This window comes from Neoarius graeffei, chromosome 25 (assembly GCF_027579695.1).
Source record: "Neoarius graeffei isolate fNeoGra1 chromosome 25, fNeoGra1.pri, whole genome shotgun sequence".
Lineage (NCBI taxonomy): Eukaryota > Metazoa > Chordata > Actinopteri > Siluriformes > Ariidae > Neoarius > Neoarius graeffei.
This window is the reverse complement of record NC_083593.1, coordinates 20,352,146-20,375,209: the sequence shown is the minus strand read 5'-3', so window position 1 is coordinate 20,375,209 and position 23,064 is coordinate 20,352,146. Positions and strand designations below refer to the sequence as shown.

The 23,064-nt window shown below is 42.7% G+C and overlaps 1 protein-coding gene across 4 annotated transcripts in view; it reads right to left on the bottom strand.

The window, feature by feature from the left end:
- The window catches only part of rxfp2a (relaxin family peptide receptor 2a), a 202,894-nt gene that overhangs the window by 134,633 nt on the left and 45,197 nt on the right, over positions 1 to 23,064 (bottom strand). For all 4 annotated transcript variants that reach the window (XM_060909647.1, XM_060909646.1, XM_060909649.1 and 1 more), the window contains 4 exons: positions 10,197 to 10,340; positions 8,460 to 8,540; positions 8,000 to 8,105; positions 7,248 to 7,319 (listed from right to left, as the gene is read on the bottom strand). In XM_060909647.1, the coding sequence (XP_060765630.1) occupies positions 7,248 to 7,319; positions 8,000 to 8,105; positions 8,460 to 8,540; positions 10,197 to 10,340 (403 nt within the window). The remainder of the gene's footprint in view (positions 1 to 7,247; positions 7,320 to 7,999; positions 8,106 to 8,459; positions 8,541 to 10,196; positions 10,341 to 23,064) is intronic.

The following is a 23,064-nucleotide window of genomic DNA, read 5'->3' as shown; positions in this document are numbered from 1 at the left end:
TCTCATTATCTCTAGCTGCTTTATCCTGTTCTACAGGGTCGCAGGCAAGCTGGAGCCTATCCCAGCTGACTACGGGTGAAAGGCGGGGTACACCCTGGACAAGTTGCCAGGTCATCACAGGGCTGACACATAGACACAGACAACCATTCCCTTACAGAAAAACCACATGAACTTCACATGTGATTTCTCACATGTGAAATATGTGGAAAATGTATTTTGCACATGGGAAATGTGTGGTTTTGGCCCAATTTTATGTGAATCACATGTGGGAATGTTTTACACATGTGGTAACATGTTTTCCACATGTGCTCTACATGGTACTGTAACACATGTTACAAAATCTGATACCATGTATTCCACATGGGAAATACATGGGAAATTCCTGTGTTACTCACATTCACACCTACAGTCAATTTAGAGTCACCAGTTAACCTAACCTGCATGTCTTTGGACTGTGGGGGAAAACGGAGCACCCGGAGGAAACCCACACGGACAACATGCGAACTCTGCACAGAAAGGCCCTCATCGGCCACGGGGCTCGAACCCAGACCTTCTTGCTGTGAGGTGACAGCGCTAACCACTACACCACCGTGCCACCCGTTCCCAAGAGCTGAATAACAATAATCTGGTCCACTAATTTGATCGGACAAGAGGAGTTCCAAGAGTGCCTATATTTCTTATAATGATACTGGGACATTTCAGTGTGTGTATTACTTCACTCATCTGTGCTCGTCATATATAATTCCACTTCCTAGTTTGAAATGGTTACTACAGTATTGTTGCGACAATCAGTGGACAAGGCAAACAATACTTTTCAGGAATACAAATTTTGACAGGATGCAAATTCACTAGAAGCTCCTTTCACAGGAATGTAAAAAAAATCAATGTGAACTAGCTAGCAAGCTATCCAACAGGCTATAAAGTGAATGCGGTTTCTTGGGGATCGATTTCTGCTAGCAGAACAAAAATAAACAGAACATTTGTCCATATTGTGTCCAAAATATGGCTTACTCAATATTATTTACAATACAATACAATTTTCTTTTTGTTTATATAACTGCATAAAAAGCAATATCACACTTGCAATCGTGTGGTTATACTGAATATCGGCACGGCACATAATTACCTACGGCTCAGACTACAGGCTCGTGTCTGCAGCCAAATCACAGTCGTGCCAATATTCAGGTTAACTGTTATTGTGAGGGATTTATTTTAAGAGGGATTATGGAGTCGATAATCTCTCTCTCTCTCTCATTACAGTGATGTGGCCACGCTGACAGCTTTTCTTCCAGCCATCAAATTTTCTAGGAACCATTACAGTAGTGGTTTCCCTTTGCCTTCTACTGGATTATTATAGAGGTTTTCTCCTCTAAAGCATTCACACACATTCACATCTATGGGCAATTTAGAGTCACCAATTAACCTGATCACGTCTTTGGACTGTGGGGGAAACCGGAGCACCCGGAGGAAACCCACGCAGACACAGGGAGAACATGCAAACACCCAGTAATGGCTATACATCAAAACTATATAATACTTGCCTCCCATGCAAAGACTGGAGAAAAAAAAAGGAAAATGTCTCACTTTTCTAATGTCCAAATTTGTAGGGTTAATTTCAGGTCTTTTCTATGGTTTTTGACATGTAGCTGGGCTGGAAATTTTGATGAAACTTGCCAACCCTGGTTAATTATCTTGAATACAGTTGAACAAAGGTACATCTAAAACTGCTCAAAACAAGCTGCTACACTGTATGCTGGAGGACTGTCTGTTGTTGACTCACAATTTTCTATTACTGACTTACTCTAAAAATTCGCTCGTTACCAGTCTATAGGGACTTTTCAGTGATGTCACAAATTTTTGTTTTTCTAGATTTTTTTGGGCTTTTTTTCACCTTCATTGGATAGGACAGTGTAGAGACAGGAAATGAGCGGGAGAGAGAGAGACGGGGAGAGATCGGGAAATGACCTCGGGTCGGAATCGAATCCCCAGATTTATGGTATGGCGCCTTATCCACCTGAGCCACGACGCCCCCACAAATTTTTGTTTTTCCCCCAATGTCCACCATATTGCCGGGCAAACAAACAAACAGCCGCGACAGTTCATAATGAAAATCGAGATGACTGCAGTCAGTAAAATCTTTCTGAAACGATAAGAAATTTTGATTATACCAGCAGATCGTATTACATCCAAAAGCTAAAACATGCAGGCATCACAGATCCATATAATTTCCCCACAAACATGTTTATTTATTATTTATTCTGCACACTGCTCTCTCTCTCTCTCTCCGCATGTTCACCACTTCCGATGGCTTAAATGCAGAGAATGAATTTCTCTGTGCTTGAGTGCATGTGTGACAAAAATAAAGGCTTATTCTTCTTAGTTTACCCACAAATGTATTTATTCCACTTGAAAATTGTATAGCAAACCAGCTACTGGATTTGGGACATCCTGACCTATTTAGTATTTGGGACTTCTAAATACATTGGAGATGTTAAATGCTTACAAAAATACAGATGCCTACCAATATTTTGAGGCAGGTTTCATACATGCTGGAATGTTATGGGAAATTTCTGATTATGCCAAAGGTAAGTTCAAACATGGACTTCTAATAGTAATAAACAAGCCAGAGCCTAGACCTAGCATATTTTATGGTGTTTAGCCTCCTCTACATTATCAGTAAATAAACACGCTGCTAGTCGAGCCAAGCATTAGGTCTAACAAAATATATCGCATCCAAAACCCACATCCAGATATACATTTTAATGTTGCACAGAGCTTTCACACTAACCTGATATAAAATGTTCTCCACATACTGTACACAGGAACGTTTTGTTTTCATCTAGGCTTCCTGTTTAACTGCAGCTCGGCATTTTTCTCATCTTTCTGGGTTTGTCGGGAAGCGGTGAAAAGTTAAACCAGGCTTATCTACACATATGTTATTACATCCAAAAGCACTACAGGTCTCCAGTTTTGTTCCTTCAGATGTTACTTCTACAAGTCTATCTGTAGATGTTTACTGAATTTGGCTTACAATCACTCGTGTACACTTGTGCCGGTCGTTGTCAAACACAAAGCTTGCCAGGCAATATGGCCATGTAAACAAATCCGCAGTTGTGATGACATCACGTGAAAGTCCTCCATAGTTGACTCAGTGGACAATCAACATATTTTGCCTTATTTGAGAACAATAACCTGACACAAACATCTCTCTCTGGGTTTCAGCTTAATGTAATTTTTTAGACTCTGATCCATTTATACTAATATGAATATACACTCACCTGTACACCTGCTCATTTATGCAGTTATCCAATCATTCAATCATGTGGCAGCAACAAACAGCATAAAATTATGCAAATACAGGTCAAGAGCTTCAGTTAATATTCACATCAATCATCAGAATTGGGAAAAAGTGTGATCTCTGTGACTTTAACAATAGCATGGTTGTTGGTACAGTACCACATTAGCTGGTCTGAGTATTTCAGAAACTTCTGGGATTTTCACAGACAATGGTCTCTAAAGATTATTCAGAATGGTGGGAAAAAATAATTTTAAAAAATTGAGTCAGCTACAGTTATATGGGTGGAAACAACTTGTTGATAAGAGAGGTCAAAGGAAAATGGACAGATTGGGTCACATTTTTCCCCATTCTGATATTTGATGTGCATATTAACTGAAGCTCTTGACTTGTATCTGCATGATTTTATACAACCCCGATTCCAAAAAAGTTGGGACAAAGTACAAATTGTAAATAAAAACGGAATGCAATGATGTGGAAATTTCAAAATTCCATATTTTATTCAGAATAGAACATAGATGACACATCAAATGTTTAAACTGAGAAAATGTATCATTTAAAGAGAAAAATTAGGTGATTTTAAATTTCATGACAATAACACATCTCAAAAAAGTTGGGACAAGGCCATGTTTCCCACTGTGAGACATCCCCTTTTCTCTTTACAACAGTCTGTAAACGTCTGGGGACTGAGGAGACAAGTTGTTCGAGTTTAGGGATAGGAATGTTAACCCATTCTTGTCTAATGTAGGATTCTAGTTGCTCAACTGTCTTAGGTCTTTTTTGTCATATCTTCCATTTTATGATGCGCCAAATGTTTTCTATGGGTGAAAGATCTGGACTGCAGGCTGGCCAATTCAGTACCCAGACCCTTCTTCTACGCAGCCATGATGCTGTAATTGATGCAGTATGTGGTTTGGCATTGTCATGTTGGAAAATGCAAGGTCTTCCCTGAAAGAGACGTCGTCTGGATGGGAGCATATGTTGCTCTAGAACCTGGATATACCTTTCAGCATTGATGGTGTCTTTCCAGATGTGTAAGCTGTCCATGCCACACACACTAATGCAACCCCATACCATCAGAGATGCAGGCTTCTGAACTGAGCGCTGATAACAACTTGGGTTGTCCTTCTCCTCTTTAGTCCAAATGACACGGCGTCCCTGATTTCCATAAAGAACTTCAAATTTTGATTCATCTGACCACAGAACAGTTTTCCACTTTGCCACAGTCCATTTTAAATGAGCCTTGGCCCAGAGAAGACGTCTGCGCTTCTGGATCATGTTTAGATACGGCTTCTTCTTTGAACTATAGAGTTTTAGCTGGCAACGGCGGATGGCACGGTGAATTGTGTTCACAGATAATGTTCTCTGGAAATATTCCTGAGCCCATTTTGTGATTTCCAATACAGAAGCATGCCTGTATGTGATGCAGTGCCGTCTAAGGGCCCGAAGATCACGGGCACCCAGTATGGTTTTCCGGCCTTGACCCTTACGCACAGAGATTCTTCCAGATTCTCTGAATCTTTTGATGATATTATGCACTGTAGATGATGATATGTTCAAACTCTTTGCAATTTTACACTGTCGAACTCCTTTCTGATATTGCTCCACAATTTGTCGGCGCAGAATTAGGGGGATTGGTGATCCTCTTCCCATCGTTACTTCTGAGAGCCGCTGCCACTCCAAGATGCTCTTTTTATACCCAGTCATGTTAATGACCTATTGCCAATTGACCTAATGAGTTGCAATTTGGTCCTCCAGCTGTTCCTTTTTTGTACTTTTAACTTTTCCAGCCTCTTATTGCCCCTGTCCCAATTTTTTTGAGATGTGTTGCTGTCATGAAATTTCAAATGAGCCAATATTTGCATGAAATTTCAAAATGTCTCACTTTCGACATTTGATATGTTGTCTATGTTCTATTGTAAATGCAATATCAGTTTTTGAGATTTGTAAATTATTACATTCCGTTTTTATTTACAATTTGTACTTTGTCCCAACTTTTTTGGAATCAGGGTTGTACAGTGGTGCTTGAAAGTTTGTGAACCCTTTAGAATTTTCTATATTTCTGCATAAATATGACCTAAAACATCATCAGATTTTCACACAAGTCCTAAAAGTAGATAAAGAGAACCTAGTTAAACAAATGAGACAAAAATATTATACTTGGTCATTTATTTATTGAGGAAAATGATTAAATATTACATATCTGTGACTGGCAAAAGTATGTGAACCTTTGCTTTCAGGATCTGGTGTGACCCCCTTGTGCAGCAATAACTGCAACTAAACATTTCTGGTAGCTATTGATCAGTCCTGCACACCGGCTTGGAGGAATTTTAGCCCATTCCTCCGTACAGAACAGCTTAAACTCTGGGATGTTGATGGGTTTCCTCACATGAACTGCTCGCTTCAGGTCCTTCCACAACATTTCAATTGGATTAAAGTCAGGACTTTTACTTGGCCATTCCAAAACATTAACTTTATTCTTCTTTAACTATTCTTTGGTAGAACGACTTGTGTGCTTAGGGTCGTTGTCTTGCTGCATGATCCACCTTCTCTTGAGATTCAGTTCATGTACAGATGTCCTGACATTTTCCTTTAGAATTTGCTGGTATAATTCAGAATTTATTGTTCCATCAATGATGACAAGCCGTCCTGGCCCAGATGCAGCAAAACAGGCCCAACCCATGATACTACATCCACCATGTTTGACATATGGGATAAGGTTTTTATGCTGGAATGCAGTGTTTTCCTTTCTTCAAACATAACACTTCTCATTTAAACCAAAAAGTTCTATTTTGGTCTCATCCATCCACAAAACATTTTTCCAATAGCCTTCTGGCTTGTCCACATGATCTTTAGCAAACTGCAGACGAGCAGCAATGTTCTTTTTGGGGAGCAGTGGCTTTCTCCTTGCAACCCTGCCATGCACACCATTGTTGTTCAGTGTTATCCTGATGGTGGACTCATGAACATTAACATTAGTCCATGTGAGAGAGGCCTTCAGTTGCTTAGAAGTTACCCTGGGGTCCTTTGTCACCTTGCCGACTATTACGCGCCTTGCTCTTGGAGTGATCTTTGTTGGTCAACCACTCCTGGGGAGGGGAACAATGGTCTTGAATTTCCTCCATTTGTACACAATCTGTCTGACTGTGGATTGGTGGAGTCCAAACTCTTTTGAGATGGTTTTGTAACCTTTTCCAGCCTGATGAGCATCAACAACACTTTTTCTGAGGGCCTCAGAAATCTCCTTTGTTCGTGCCATGATACACTTCCACAAACATGTGTTGTGAAGATCAGACTTTGATAGATCCCTGTTCTTTAAATAAAACAGGGTACCCACTCACACCTGATTGTCATCCCATTGATTGAAAACACCTGACTCTAATTTCACTTTCAAATTAACTGCTAATCCTAGAGGTTCACATACTTTTGCCACTCACAGATATGTAATATTGAATCATTTTCCTCAATAAATAAATGACCACCTATAATGTTTTTGTCTCATTTGTTTAACTGGGTTCTCTTTATCTACTTTTAGGACTTGTGTGAAAATCTGATGATGTTTTAGGTCATATTTATGCAGAAATATAGAAAAGTCTAAAGGGTTCACAAACTTTCAAGCACCACTGTACATTATGCTGCTGCCACATGATTGATTGATTGATTGATTGATTGATTGATTGATTGATTGATTGATTGATTGGATAACTGCATAAATGTGGATGTGTACAGGCATTCCCATTAAAGTGGATGGTGAGTATGTTTTCAAAGGAACCTACAAGGCACTTCTCTATAATTCACTCTGGATAATGGTGTCTCCCAAATGGTATAAATGTAAATGTCAATCAGCCTTCTCCACAGACAACACATCATTCTTCTTTGACTACAGTAACCACTATATTATGGTTACAAGTACTTTGATTTAATGCTGAGATGAATGCTTGTGGACACTCACAGTCGCTGAAGGTCAGGATATTTAGAGAAGACATCCTCAGGAAGTTCCCTCAGGTCATTGCTCTTCAGGGACCTGAGCAATGATGCAGCATCAAGATGGGGAAAAAAATCATGACTGAGTTTCTATTTTTTTTTTATCTCCCAGAACAAACCATATAAAAAAATGCATTGCTAAAAGCATATCTAAAATATCTCATTCAGTATTCAGCATAATGATTAGCACTTCTCAAAAACAATTTATGCCCAAGTCTCCTCCTTGCTTCAGTGGATAATCCTGTAAATTTCTACCTAAAAACTGTTGTTGTAATTCTAAAGACAGTGATGCTCACAATAAACATCCTTTTTACATACTTAGTAATATTCAACTTTATAGCATACTGTTGAGAAGAAGCTCTCAAAGTTTCATATCAGCTCACTGAATGTTTTCAGGGATTTATATCTACATGCAGATTTCTGTAAAGTTGACAATGTATTTTTAAGTGCTATACAAATAAAACTGAACTAAATTGAATAAGAATATCATTCCCAAACACACAATGCTCGGTCTCTGGATTAGACCATCTACCAAATGGCATACAGTACATGTCAATGTAAGATGTAAATTATCTCATCCAACTCCCATCTGTGTAGTTAAAACAAACGGGGGGGGGACTAAACTAAAAAGAAAAAAAACCTTCAAATTCCTGTGGGATTTGTTCTGATCTTCTTCACAAAAGAAGAATCAATGGTAAGCTCTCTGAAAAGAATACTTACAACCAAGTCACGTTAGAGGAGAGGAGAGGCACGACACGCAACTTTACCCCGACACATTCCACTTCTGTCTTGGTGCAGTTGCAGCTCTCCGGATACTGCTGAAGAGCTAAAAGAAATCATCAGACACATACATGCTTACAAGCTCAGGTTAATTTGTGGAAATATAGTCATATGATTAATACTAAAAGGCAGATCTATTGCTGTTTTATCCCTACTGAACCAAAAGGTATTGTGATGCGTGACCATTTACATAGTGACGACTGTCAGCATACACAAAAAATATTTTAAGACATAAAGTTAGTCATATTAAAAAGGCATGTGGGTAGTGTTTTTCTGTGAAAATCTAATTCATGTAAGACATAATATAGCATCTGATTTTAAACTAATCTTATCAGAGAATGTGTTATCCAAGCTATCACCTTTTTTGAAGAGAAAGAAAGTGAGAGACATAAAAACATACAGCAATCATCAATTACGTCCTGTGGATCAATTTTCTTTATAATGGTCCGGTCAAAGATGTCAGCCCATCCACTGTTATCACCTGAGGACAGAAAGCCACAGACATTTCAACTGAGCCAACAGGAATTTTTGTACACATTCGTGTAGTCAAATGAATAATGCAAGTAAATAGGTCATGTTGAATAAATAAATGAGTAATTTTGTCATCTGGGTGCCTTCTCTTGTAGCTGGAAATTGCTGTGGCACCCAGTACCACAGACCACAACCTGTTAGATGGATTTCAGGCAGAATTCAGTTCCAACCCTAACCCAAGGAAAGCTGATAAACTAAAGCTTGTTTATCTGCATGTTGAATTTGAGATAACTGAATTATGTAGGAAGGTAGGTCTCCTGGAACAGGATTAATGATAACATCTCATCTCATTATCTCTAGCCTCTTTATCCTGTTCTACAGGGTCGCAGGCAAGCTGGAGCCTATCCCAGCTGACTACGGGCGAAAGGCGGGGTACACCCTGGACAAGTCGCCAGGTCATCACAGGGCTGACACATAGACACAGACAACCATTCACACTCACACCTATGGTCAATTTAGAGTCACCAGTTAACCTAACCTGCATGTCTTTGGACTGTGGGGGAAACCGGAGCACCTGGAGGAAACCCACGCAGACACAGGGAGAACATGCAAACTCCGCACAGAAAGGCCCTCGCCGGCCACAGGGCTCAAACCCGGACCTTCTTGCTGTGAGGCGACAGCGCTAACCACTACACCACCATGTCGCCCCCTGAAGAAAATATAATTTGATAATTTCACTCACTTTCTTCATCAGTCACTTGGTTGGGAACACCTGTATACCTGTGCATGCATTTATTCAATCAGCAACACAGTGTATAAAATAATGCAGATACAGGTCAATGTTTACATCAAACATCAGAACATTTTTAATCTCAGTAAGTTCTCACTGGTATAGTTATTGGTGCCAGATGGCAGGTCTTGAGTATTTCTGAAACTGCTTATCTCCTCGGATTTTCATGAACAACAGTATCTCGCTTTTTTTAAAGAAAGAAAGAAAGAAAGAAAGAAAGAAAGAACAGCTTTATTCATCACACACTTGTGAAATTTCCTCTCTGCATTTAACCCATCTGAAGCAGTGAACACACACATGCACACACACGTGAGCAATGAGCACACACACATACCCAGAGCAGTGGGCAGCCATGCTAACAGCGCCCGGGGAGCAGTTGGGAGTTAGGTGCCTCGCTCAAGGGCACCTCAGTCCAAGGCCGTCCTATATTAACCTAACCGCATGTCTTTGGATTGTGGGGGAAACCGGATACAAAAAGAAAATTATTCAGATCAATCACCTTTATCCTATGATAAAATATTTCTCACCTAAAAAAAAAAAAAGCAACAGCACTGGGCTACACCTGGGCAGGTCACCATCCTATTGCAGGGCTAACACAGAGACAAACAACCATTCACACTTATGGGAAATTTAGAGTAGCCATTTGAGCTAATCTGCATGTCTTTGGACTGTGGGAGGAAACCTATGCAGGCACAGAGAGAACATGCAAAGTCCACACAGAAAGGCCCCCGCTGGCCATGAGATTTGAACTTGGGACCTTGTTTTGTGAGGTGAGAGTGCTAACCACTGCACCACCTGTTGCAGTCATATTAAAGATATTAAGACAAGTGACCTGATTCACTCTATGAACCTTTGTATTATCATGTGCACACTCACCACAATGCTCCTCATCTGCTCCATTCTTGCAGTCCCTGTGACCATTGCATTGGAGAACCTGTGGTAAGCACACACTTGTATTCCCACAGGGGAACTGGCCAAGTGGGCAGCCCTCCATCATCACCTTGCTGGCAAGCACCGAGACTGTTTCAAGGAAAAGAAAGAACAATAGCCAAAACATAGGACCAAAGAAACTGAGCTATGACAGACACTATTGCATGAATGATATAACCACCATTACTGTCAGTCCAGGCTCGTTATCATGTGCTGTGACATTTTTGGAATGCGCTTTTTAAAACTGCAATTCTCACCTAAACTTTGTGTCTAGCTTCCAATCACATGATGAATTTAATCAAGTTAAAGACCCATCTATGCACTGGTTACAGATATGCCAATTATCAGTATAATATATTTCAATGAAATATAAAAAAATCAATTCATTAGTTAAACCTACAACTGCTTTATCAACATCAATGGAGGATTTGGAACTTATCCCATGCATTCTAAGCACAAAGAGAATTCACCCCCAGTGGGAAGCCAGTTCATCACAGTGCACCTTGCAGACACATGTTCACATACTCATTTACACCTACAGGCAATTTAGTGTAGTCAATCCTCCTTCCTGCTTGCGCTTGGAAAGTGGGAGGAAACCCATAGTGAGAAAGTCCACTCAAATAGTTAACAGAGCTCAGGTTTGAACTGGGGACCCTGGATCTGTGATGCAACAACACTGCACATGCCTCCAGAACCACACATCATAAATTATACGATGCCAATGGCAAATTCTTTTTTTTTTTAATCCCCTTGAAACATATCCAGCTAGTTGGCAGGGCTGTTAACAAAATGGAAGGCTCAGTTGCTGATGTTGTCACACTATGCTTGGCTAATAATTACAGCCATCCCGTGTACAACCCTGATTCCAAAAAAGTTGGGACAAAGTACAAATTGTAAATAAAAACGGAATGCAATGATGTGGAAGTTTCAAAATTCCATATTTTATTCAGAATAGAACATAGATGACATATCAAATGTTTAAACTGAGAAGATGTATCATTTAAAGAGAAAAATTAGGTGATTTTAAATTTCATGACAACAACACATCTCAAAACAGTTGGGACAAGGCCATGTTTACCACTGTGAGACATCCCCTTTTCTCTTTACAACAGTCTGTAAACATCTGGGGACTGATGATGATATGTTCAAGCTCTTTGCAATTTTACACTGTCAAACTCCTTTCTGATATTGCTCCACTATTTGTCAGCGCAGAATTAGGGGGATTGTTGATCCTCTTCCCATCTTTACTTCTGAGAGCTGCTGCCACTCCAAGATGCTCTTTTTATACCCAGTCATGTTAATGATCTATTGCCAATTGACCTAATGAGCTGCAAGTTGGCCCTCCAGCTGTTCCTTTTTTGTATCTTTAACTTTTCCAGCCTCTTATTGCCCCTGTCCCAATTTTTTTGAGATGTGTTGCTGTCATGAAATTTCAAATGAGCCAATATTTTGGCATGAAATTTCAAAATGTCTCACTTTCAACATTTGATATGTTGTCTATGTTCTATTTTGAATACAATATCAGTTTTTTGAGATTTGTAAATTAATTGCATTCTGTTTTTATTTACAATTTGTACTTTGTCCCAACTTTTTTGGAATTGGGGTTGTAATTTTACAAAACTGATTAAGCTCTGACAAGCAGTGTCTCCTGAAAAAGATCATCATTTGTGCTTTGATTTATTGGTAAGACCCTCTCAAAGAGCTGCCATTTTGCTTGGAAGTCCCATATAGCTCACTGCCTAGGACAGGGGTTCCCAAACTAGGGGTTTGATCTACAAATCGGGTGACAAGAGAAACTAAATTTTTTTTTTGTATTTTATTATACTTATACTTATTTACTAATCAAACCATTATTGTGTATGAACACAAACTTCTTTTCCTATTACTGTTTATGTTTGAAAACCTCTCATGTAGCATTTGAACCTACAGAAAGCTCTGTCTTTTGTCCCAGTCCATTCATCCATCCATCCATTATCTGTAGCCGCTTATCCTTTTCTACAGGGTTGCAGGCAAGCTGGAGCCTATCCCAGCTGACTATGGACGAGAGGTGGGGTACAAGTTGCCAGGTTATCGCAAGGCTGGATTTTCTACATTAATAAATATTTTTGAATGTAAGGTCAGAGTTTTTGATTTGAGATGCAGCCCTTGGCATGGCGGAAAGCACAATAATGCAGACAGTGGAAACTTCCAACTACAGTGGATGTAGCTTTTTATTCCTTCAGATGTAGGGTACAGAAGAGAGGCAGGGGAGGGTACTGGTACAACATTTAAACATGATTGATATTGATAGTGCAAGCCCTAATTATAGTAATGCACAAAAGTGCATCCACCTGATTAGCTATCATAAGTAGCTTTAAGTGCTTAAAAGTCTGTCCAAAAGCACGTCAAGCTTTATTGCACATAGGCAGCCAATATGGACCCCAGGAGGTGACATCAAATCACTGATAGCCAGGTACCGGAAGTTAAGTATAGCTCATGTAAACATACTTGTTAGCCTGGATTTAGTCAAATGAAAGAGTTATTTTCAAGTCAGTATGGACAGCAGAGAAACCAGATATCTGTATGAGCCTAGGAAAAATGATTCTCCGCATCTGGGAAATGATTTCAGCAGCGAATCATCAGATGCTTCTAATGAGGAAATCAGTGGTGCTTTGCAAGTTCAAATTCAGGAAGACAGGTCAAAGAGTATCAGCAGCATTCTGATATGTAATAATAAAAAGGTATATTAATTTCAAAAGATATTTTTGGCACAAAAAAAAGCACATCACCAAAAGAACACCATAACCATGGTGAAGTATAGTGGTGGTAGCATCATCCTTTAGGGCTGTTTTTCTTCAGCCAGAAGAAGGGAAGGTGGAGGGAATCATGAATAGCTACAAATACCAGTCGATTTTAGTGCAAAACATTCAGGTGTCTAATAGAAAGCTGAATATGAAAATTAATTTCACCTTTCAGCACAATAATAACCCAAAACAGACATCTAAATCAACAAAGGAATGACTTAACCAAAAGAAGATCAAAATTTTTGGATGGTTTAGCCAGAGTCGAGACCTGAATCCAACTAAAAATCTGTGGAGTGACCTGAGGCTGTGCACAGGAAATTCCCTTACAAAGTGACCGATGTAGAATGTTTTTGCAAGAATGGGAAAATATTGCCAAGTCAAGATGTGCCATGCTGAGAGACTCTTAGCCAATAATACTGAATGGTGTAATAAAATCAAAAGGTGTGTGTGTGTGTGTGTGTGTTTTTTTTTTTTGCTAAAAGGTTTCTGTTTCTTTTCACTTAATTTCTATACTTTGCAGTTTCATATTAAAGGTGAAATCTGATGTAATTTATCTTAGTGTCATTCTTTTACTTCACAAAAACCTGCCATTTTTGCAGGGATGTGTAGACTGTAATATCCACTATAACTGTAATTTCAATGAAATTCAAATTCGGTTCAATTAAGAATCTTATTCATAATCTTTGGTTTTTCAGATATGTGGCTTGTGCAAACAGGCTTGTGATGAAACCAAGCCTAGTCAATAAACTTGTTGAACAGAATCATAATGTTCTCAAAAAAGGTCATAGGCATTGTAGTTTTGCAATTAATCACCCCTGCCCCCCTCCAGTTCAGAGACAGTGTTCCTCTGTCAGTTACTCATTAACTCAGGCCTCAGTTGTGGGTGGAAAGTCCTGGACCTACAGTTGTGGTCCGAAGCATGGGTGCCGCCGGGGGGGGAAAGGTTAGAACAATTCTAGGGGCCCAGCACTGCCATGGGGCCCTTTAAGGGGCTGATAATATGCTTTTAATGATTTTAATAAGACTTTTGAAATAACAACAATGCAATATTCCATCTGGTAAAATGAGCTAATTGAACAAGGTTGTCTATTTCTTGAGTTCTTCAACATATTGTCATTTAACCCTCCCCCTTTTGCGAAATGGTACAGTCCAGTTCTGGTAGAAGCGCAATGCGTTAAATCTGTGTGCTGATCAGTGCAACGCTACTTGCTGCTGTGTCGCGGTGCAGCAGCCAGCCAGCCAGCGGTGGAGTGTGCATACAGTCTATGATCGCTAAATATGAAGAGTGGCTGTCAAAAACGTAAAGAAAGGCAGCTGAAAGCTTAGAGGGTCCGGAGAGGCAGGCAACTGGTCACTCAGTTTTTCCCAAAGAAAGGTAGCTATCGCTCACGTGTGTGTTCAAAATATTAGCAAATGGTAAATGAACAGTATGAACGTGGTTGGATTAGCCTATCAAGAGAACACTTTTACAGTTTGTACAGTGACATTTTTTCCATTTTAATAACTGAACTGACTTGTGTGACAAACAAGATGAAATATTACGTTATGCTGGTGCTAATAACTAGTGCTAATAACCAGTTTCATAACTAATGGGGTGCCCTAAATATGCACAGATTCAGCCTCAGGGGGACCTCCGCCCTACCAAACCACTGAACCCCCCTTTGGAGAAGGAGGTAAGCAGCAATACAACCCATAAATGCTTTAGGATTGAAGTTTTTAATGAGCGAGCGCCATATACAGTTTGCTAGATTAAAGTGTTGCTAATAGTTTGCTAGATTAAAGTGTTGCTTAGCAGTCACATCACACATTTCACTACCAATTGTCCTAGCACAAGAAGGCATGTGGCAAAATCTTGAATTTTCATTTGTGATTGTAAATGCACCAGAATTAGTCACTGACCAGTTTTCATCTAGTCCCTGGTAGGTTAATACATAAAATGTAATAACAAAGTCACAAACTCAAGGTCCATGGGTTATCAAAAGTCAAATAATGACAACAGTGCAATTGTGACGAGGGTGGGCAAAGTTGGGGGGCCCAAAATTCTAATCTTTCATGGGGCCCAAAATTTCTGGCGGGGCCCATGGTCAGAAGTTTACATACAGTGACATAAATGTCATCTTGGATATGAATGTCATGGCAATACTTGGGCTTTCAGTAATTTCTTTGAACTGTTCTTTTTCTGTGGCAGAATGTACAGCATACATCTTTAAAAAAAACAATAGAATTTGGTGCACAAGTTTTAATTTTCTTTGGGTTTTCTGAAATCAACACAGGGTCAAAATTATATATACAATTATAAATACAATTCTGAATTTAATCAGTAAAATCTAAGTGTAATAATTAAAGCAGAATTAAAAGAAATGACCACAAGGTCAAAAATGAGCCCACATTTGACTCTTACAAACATATGCATAAGAACTTACTACTGTAGGTCGGGCCGGTGTGTCCCTGTAAAATATCAGAAACTCCAGCATGTATATACTGCACCTAGTTGCATGAGTTAGTTGGTGTTATTAAAAAAGACAACCATGATTGTGAAACAGCCCTAATAGAAAAGACCAGGAATGTTCCAGCCCTTTGGCAGTGTTGCTTTGCACTTTTGATTTAGATTAGATTAGATTAGATTAGATTAGATTAGATTAGATATAACTTTATTTACTAGTAACGGCATAAACATTACTAAATGAAACTCTATAAGCATTGTTGGGATAATATCCTAAACATTTCACTACAAATTACAATGAAACATTTTTGATAACTGCAATTTAAAATTCCGAAGTTAAATTATTTTTTACTTCTCTCTAAGGAGGCTAAAGAGCTTTGGGGTGGAAACTAACACCCTGGTGAATTTCTGTTGCTACACCATCAAGAGCATAACAGCATGTAGCGTCATGATGTGGAGAGGAAACCTGACTGTCCAGGACCTCAAACTGCTGCAAAGGACTATTAAGAAGGCATTTAAAATTATTGACACTGAACTCCCTCAATTTCAATCCATTTACTCCACCTAGTGTCGGAGAAGTGCTGAGTCTGTCATTATGGATGTCAACCACACTGCCTGTGCCCTCTTCCCCCTCCTGCCCTCCAGTAAATGTTACTGGAGCATCACCATCCGGACCACCCGCTTCAATAGCAGCTTCTTCCCACAAGCCATCAGGATGCTGAACAGCCACTGCTCTTATCTTTCTAAATGCACATATATGCACATAAATTCATTTCAGCACCTTACATACCACCCCAATACACACCACTGTGTATTATTATTATTATTATCTCATCTCATTATCTCTAGCCGCTTTATCCTGTTCTACAGGGTCGCAGGCAAGCTGGAGCCTATCCCAGCTGACTACAGGCGAGAGGCGGGGTACACCCTGGACAAGTCGCCAGGTCATCACAGGGCTGACACATAGACACAGACAACCATTCACACTCACATTCACACCTAGGGTCAATTTAGAGTCACCAGTTAACCTAACCTGCATGTCTTTGGAATGTGGGGGAAACCGGAGCACCCGGAGGAAACCCACGCGGATTATTATTATTATTATTATTATTATGGGCAGCACGGTGGTGTAGTAGTTAGCGCTGTCGCCTCACAGCAAGAAGGTCCGGGTTTGAGCCCCGTGGCCGGCGAGGGCCTTCCTGTGCGGAGTTTGCATGTTGTCCGTGTGGGTTTCCTCCAGGTGCTCCGGTTTCCCCCACAGTCCAAAGACATGCAGGTTAGGTTAACTGGTGACTATAAATTGACCGTAAGTGTGAGTGTGAATGGTTGTCTGTGTCTATGTGTCGGCCCTGTGATGACCTGGTGACTTGTCCAGGGTGTACCCCGCCTTTCACCCATAGTCAGCTGGGATAGGCTCCAGCTTGCCTGCGACCCTGTAGAACAGGATAAAGCGGCTAGAGATAATGAGATGAGATGAGAAATAAAGCACTATTAAAAAGCTAAATGTGCTGACTGGACTCAAGCGCTCCATGATGTCATGGTAACATTGTGTCATGCTCCGCCCCAGACATCCACTCCGGAGATTATGGATCTCTCACGCCAGCACCGATCCGGGACAGGAATTCCTTCTCCCCTGAACTCACTTCCTGATTTTCACTGCTGCTTATTTAAAGGCCATTCTCAGACTCTGTTTTTGCCAGGACGTCTCATTTGCTTCTCTAGTTGTTTCTGTGCCTCTCTTGTTCCTCATGGTTTTTCTCTCGCGATTTTCTCTTGTCCATGGTTTTTGCACTAGCCTTTTTCTGGTTCTTGGTTTTTTGCAGTAAGGGTTATATCTGGTTCATGGTTTTTGCACTAAGGGCTTTTTCTGGTTCATGGTTTCTTGCACTAAGGGTCTTTTCTTGTTTATGGTTTTTTGCGCTAGCGTTTTTGTCTTTGCCTGTCTCATGTTTTTGTCAAGTTGTTTGTTTTCATTTTGCCCGGACTATTTTTGCTGTTTGTTTTTCATCCACACCATTTTTGCTATTTGTTTTTTTTGCCACACCCTTTCTTCCCTGTATTAAATCATCTTATTTATTGGATTACTATCTGTGTTCTGTTTTTGGATCCTAACTTCACCATACCTCCACCAGCCCTAACAGTACGTTCTGGCCAACATGGATCCAGCGGAACTCGCCCATCTGAGAACAGCCATCCAGCAGCCAGGGACTCTCCTTGGGACCCACCAACAAGACCTACAACAAATTATCCAGAACCTTGCCACCCTGTCCAATGCACTCAACCTTCTCACCACACAGATGCAGCGCTGTCAAGCCATGCCTACCCCTGCTCAGCCGTCTCCTACTTCAGCTCCTGCCACCACCTTTCTCCACGAACTGAGACTTCCAGCACCTCAGCCCTACAATGGAGAACCAGGTACTTGCAGGTCGTTTTTGTCTCAATGTTTGTTGATCCTAGAACTGCAACCTCTGGCCTTCCCCACAGAACACTCCTGGGTAGCATATACAATAACGCTCCTCACTAGCAAGGCCAGAGAGTGGGGAACTGTAGTCTGGGATGCCAATGAACCCTTTTGTTCCAGTTTCAAGGATTTCTCCGAGGAGATGATGCAAACTTTCGACTGCTCTCTGTCCGGCCAGGAGGCGGCCAGAGAGCTCATGGAGCTGCAGCAGGGGTCCCGGTCTACCTCAGATTACGCCATCGAGTTCCGGATGTTGGCAGCTTCATGCAGTTGGAACGAGAACGCCCAGATTGATGTGTTCCTGCACGGCTTGTCCGATGCCATCAAGGACGAGTTGGTATCGTGGGAACTGCCGTCAGACCTCTCTAGCCTCATGGACCTCGCCAACCGCATCAATGCTTGGATCCAGCAATGGAGGAGAAATAAGAACCGCCTCAGACTCCCCACCTCTCCACCTCCCGCCGTGTCCGTCGAACCCATGCAGGTAGACCGGGTTTGGGTGTCAGCGGAGGAACAACATCACCAGAGGAGAACGGGGGCCTGCTTCTACTGCGGTCAGCTGGGACACATCTGCCGAGCCTGCCCGCTAAAAGGACGAGCCCACCAGTGGCCCTGGTGGGCAACGCTCAGAACCAGTCCCCTGCTAATCATCTGTTACTTCCTGTCATCAATATCTGTGACGACCAGCATCACCCACCTTACCACCCCGCTCACCCTAAGGATTTCTGGTAACCACTCAGAAACCATCCAGCTTCACATCATGAACAACCCCCATGTACCCATCATCCTAGGATTACCATGGTTAATGCAGCACAACCCCCACCTTAACTGGGCTGACAACACCATCCTAGGCTGGAGCCAGTCCTGCCTAGCTTCCTGTCTGAACTCTGCTCTGCCTCCCGCCAAACCACCACAGCCTTCAGCCAGCGAGTTCCCCAACCTCTCTCACGTGGCTTTGGAATATGTGTCAGAAAACAGAATCCAGGGACACATGTCTGCCCGGGGGCATTTTGAGTTATTGACAGTTTCAGAAAGTACAGTTTCTAAGCTTTCCAATGATGCCTTCCATGTGGAGATCTGACAATATTTGAAGAATGTGTGGCCTTTTGAAAGTGTATACTTCTTAAAACAGAAAAGGGAGAAAATCACCCTCAAAGTTTTCCATCTCAGCTACTCTGGGTGTAGGGCGGGCACATAATGGTGCTCATTTGCATGACATTAAGGAAAGCCCTACCCCCTACTAGCTAGCACGATACTACTTTCATGTAAACAAAGATCACCACGTCAATTTTCCTTCCATGCAAAGTATGCCCAAAACAATTATGAAGTGCAAAAATAAGTCCTAAAGTATACTTTAACGTTTTGTGGTTGAAAAATTACTCACACCGTAAGAAAGAAAGATAGCACAATGATGACACAACTAACACAACACTAGTTTCATGTAAAGCCTCGGTCACAACCGGACGTACGGTACGTGCTCCTACGGCCGGTCTACATGCAAAAAACGCAAGAAACGCACGAGAGTGCGCATGAAACGCATGAGAGCGCGCGTGTGATGCGCTGATTTTCGAGCCGCAGACCGGCCGCAGAGGTTCTTTGTCATGTCAAACAAACCCTATGGGCGCTTACGTTTTTTTCAGGTTGCAAGACAAACTTACGGCCAACGCGCGTCTTTCTCCGTGAACAAAAAAAAAAACGCAGCGATTTGGGAAACGCCAAAAATCGCACGGCCAAAAAATCGTACATCCGGTTGTGACCTAGGCTTAACCAAACCACAACACTCTCCGTTACATGCAAAAATAACCACACAGCCTTAGATTAATAAACTCACCCCATCAGAAAGAGAAACAGCGCCTTGCACACACCAATGCCTCCGATGGAATGTAATCCTAGAACGGTCCGTGTATCATCCGATCATTCAAGTATTCCATTCAATCTGGAAAACAAGGTTGCGTTTTTTTTTGCTAGAAATGGTTATCTCCGATGTAAATATCGTGTGTCTGTTTGCTTCGCGGTGTTTCAGCTCCTCTGCGCTCTGTTTAGCTTGCTCATTCCATAGTGAAATCACACGCCTGTATGCAGGTTAAGTAGCCATGCACTCAACTCGGATCATACAGCTGATTCGCGAAAAAAAACAACAAAAGACTTCAATCATCATGTGAATGGCCCATATGGTAATTTACCCACACCCCCCAGCAGGCTACAGTCCTGACAAAAATGAGACAATTTGCAACAAAAAATGCATGCTTTTCCAACAAAACAATCTATTATCTGAAATACTGATTGCATTCTTCAAGATCTCAACTTGCACATGATGGAAAAAACAAAAATCACAAATTTCTAAAAAAAATGCTTCTTTTGCGATTATTTCGGATTCGTTTCGGCCGACATGTGTCCCTGGATTCGGTGAGGGGTCACATATCTGGATCTCAAACTTGTTTTCAGCAAGACCTGAGCAGTGTCCCTCCCTCCTCACACACCCTATGACTGTGGAATCGATCCCGGGACAGCGCCACCCAAAGGACGACTCTACTCTCTCTCTCCCGTCGAAAGGCAAGCCATGGAGAAGTGCATCTCCGAATCTTTGGCAGCTGGGATCATCCATCCTTCCTCTTCCCCAGCAGGGGCGGGATTCTTCTTCATGGAAAAGGACAAGTTGCTCCGCCCCTGCATTGACTATCATGATCTCAACGCCATCACGGTCAAGAACCGCTACCCACTACCGCTCATGACCACGGCCTTTGAACTACTCCAGGGAGCCAAGGTATTCACCAAGCTAGATCTATGCAATGCATACCATCTCGTCAGGATCACGGAGGGGGATGAGTGGAAGACGGCCTTTAACACCACCACTGGCCACTACGAGTACCTTGTGGTCCCTTTCGGCCTGACCGACATGCCTGCGGTCTTCCAGGCACTCGTTAACGATGTCTTAAGGGACTTTGCTTTCGTGTACCTGGATGGCATCCTGATCTTCTCCCCTTCCCTGGAGGAACATCAGGGTCACATCCGGCAGGTCCTCCAGTGCCTGCTAAAGAACAAGTTGTTCGTCAAGTCGGAAAAGAGTGAATTTCACCAGAGCTCTGTCTCGTTTCTGGAATTCATCATCTCCCCGGCAAGGATCCAGATGGACCCCCTCAAGCTCGAGGCAGTTGCCAATTGGCCCACCCCATCTTCGAGATGAGAGCTCCAGCGCTTCCTAGGATTCGCCAACTTCTACAGGCGCTTCATTCGCAACTTCAACATGGTGGCCGGACCTTTCTTAGCCCTGACCTCGACCAAGACCCAATTCAAGTGGGGGGGGGGGGAGGAAGCAGAGAAAGCCTTTTCCACACTCAAGCACAGGTTTACCACAGCACCCATTCTCACCATACCCGATCCTACCAAGCAGTTTATTGTCGAGGTCAACGCTTCCGAGTCAGGGGTCGGAGCTATACTATCCCAGAGGGCCAGTGACAAGGTCCACCCATGCTCCTTCTCCCACCGGCTATCCCCAGCCAAACGGAATTACACATCGGCGACTGAGAACTACTGGCTGTTAAACTAGCCTTGGAGGAGTGGAGGCACTGGCTCAAGGGGTCGGAGCTCCCCTTCCTAGTCTGGACCAACCATAAGAATCTGGAGTATCTCAAGTCTGCCAAATGCTTTAACTTCCATCAAGCCTGGTGGTCTCTCTTCTTCTCTCGGTTCAACTTCACGCTCTCCTACCGCTCAGGCTCCAAGAACAGCAAACCTGACTCCCTGTCTAGGATGTTCTCCTTCCACCAAGAGGAGTCCAAGCCACCCGAGACCATCCTCCCTCCACGCTGCCCGGTGGGAGCCGCCATTCTAGAGGTTGAGACACTCGTGCAGAAGGCCCTGGAGCAGCACCCTGGTGAAGGTAACCCCAACAACATTCCTCCTAACCATCTGTTTGTTCCCTGTCCTGTGCAAACCCAGGTGCTGCAGTGGGGTCATGGCTCCAAGCTGGCCTGTCATCCGGGAGCCGCCTGAACCCTGGCACTCATCCAGCAGCGCTTTTGGTGGCCATCCATCAAGGAGGATGTACAGGAGTTCGTGGCAGCCTGCGACACATGCTCCCAGAACAAGACAAAAAATCGACCCCCTGCCGGCTTGCTAAGACCCCTCCCAACTCACATCTCCCTGGACTTCGTCACAGGACTCCCCAACTCAGGTGGCAACACATGCACATTGACCATTTCTCCAAGACCGTCCATTTTATTCCTTTGCCCAAGCTCCCCTCAGCCAAAGAAACTGCAGAATTACTCGTCCACCACGTCTTCCACCTACATGGAATACCCACCGACATCGTTTCTGACCAGGGCCCTCAGTTCACTGCACAGTTCTGGAGGGCCTTCTGCAAACTCATCGGGGCCACCTGTAGTCTCACCTCAGGCTTCCACCCACAGGCCATTGGCCAGGCAGAACGGGTGAACCAGGCTTTGGAGGTTGCACTCAGGTGCATGGCATCCAGGGATGCGAGTTCTTGGAGTAAGTACCTACCCTGGATCGAGTATGCTCATAACACTCTTCCTTCATCTGCCACAGGTCTCTCACCCTTCCAGTGCTCCCTAGGTTACCAACCACCACTCTTCCCCAACCAAGAGGAGGAGGTCGCCGTACCCTCAGCCCAGACCTTCATATGCTGCTGCAGGAGGACGTGGGCATTGGCCCAGAGAAAACTCATTCGCTCCGCCCTAGCATCCAAGAAGCAGGCCAACAAACGCCACTCTAAAGTGCCCACTTACCGTGTGGGGCAACGAGTCATGCTCTCCAAAAGCCATCTGCCACAAGCTGGTTCCCAGGTACCTAGGACCCTTCCTCGTCAAAAAGGTAATCGACCCATGTTCTGTCAGACTGGCACTACCACTCACCATGCGACACATCCACCCCACATTCCATGTGTCACAGCTTAAACTTCTGGTCTCTAGTTCTTTGCTCCCACTGTCACGAAACAGACAGGAGAGGAGATCAAATGCGCTCAAACCACAGTTTATTAATAATAGGGGAAAAGGGAGTTGGGAGAATGTGTGTGGGTGAAGTCCAGAGGCAGGGATGGCTGGTGGTGACGTCTGAGGTCTCCTATCCAAGTACTGACCGGGCCCGACCCTGCTTAGCTTCTGAGAT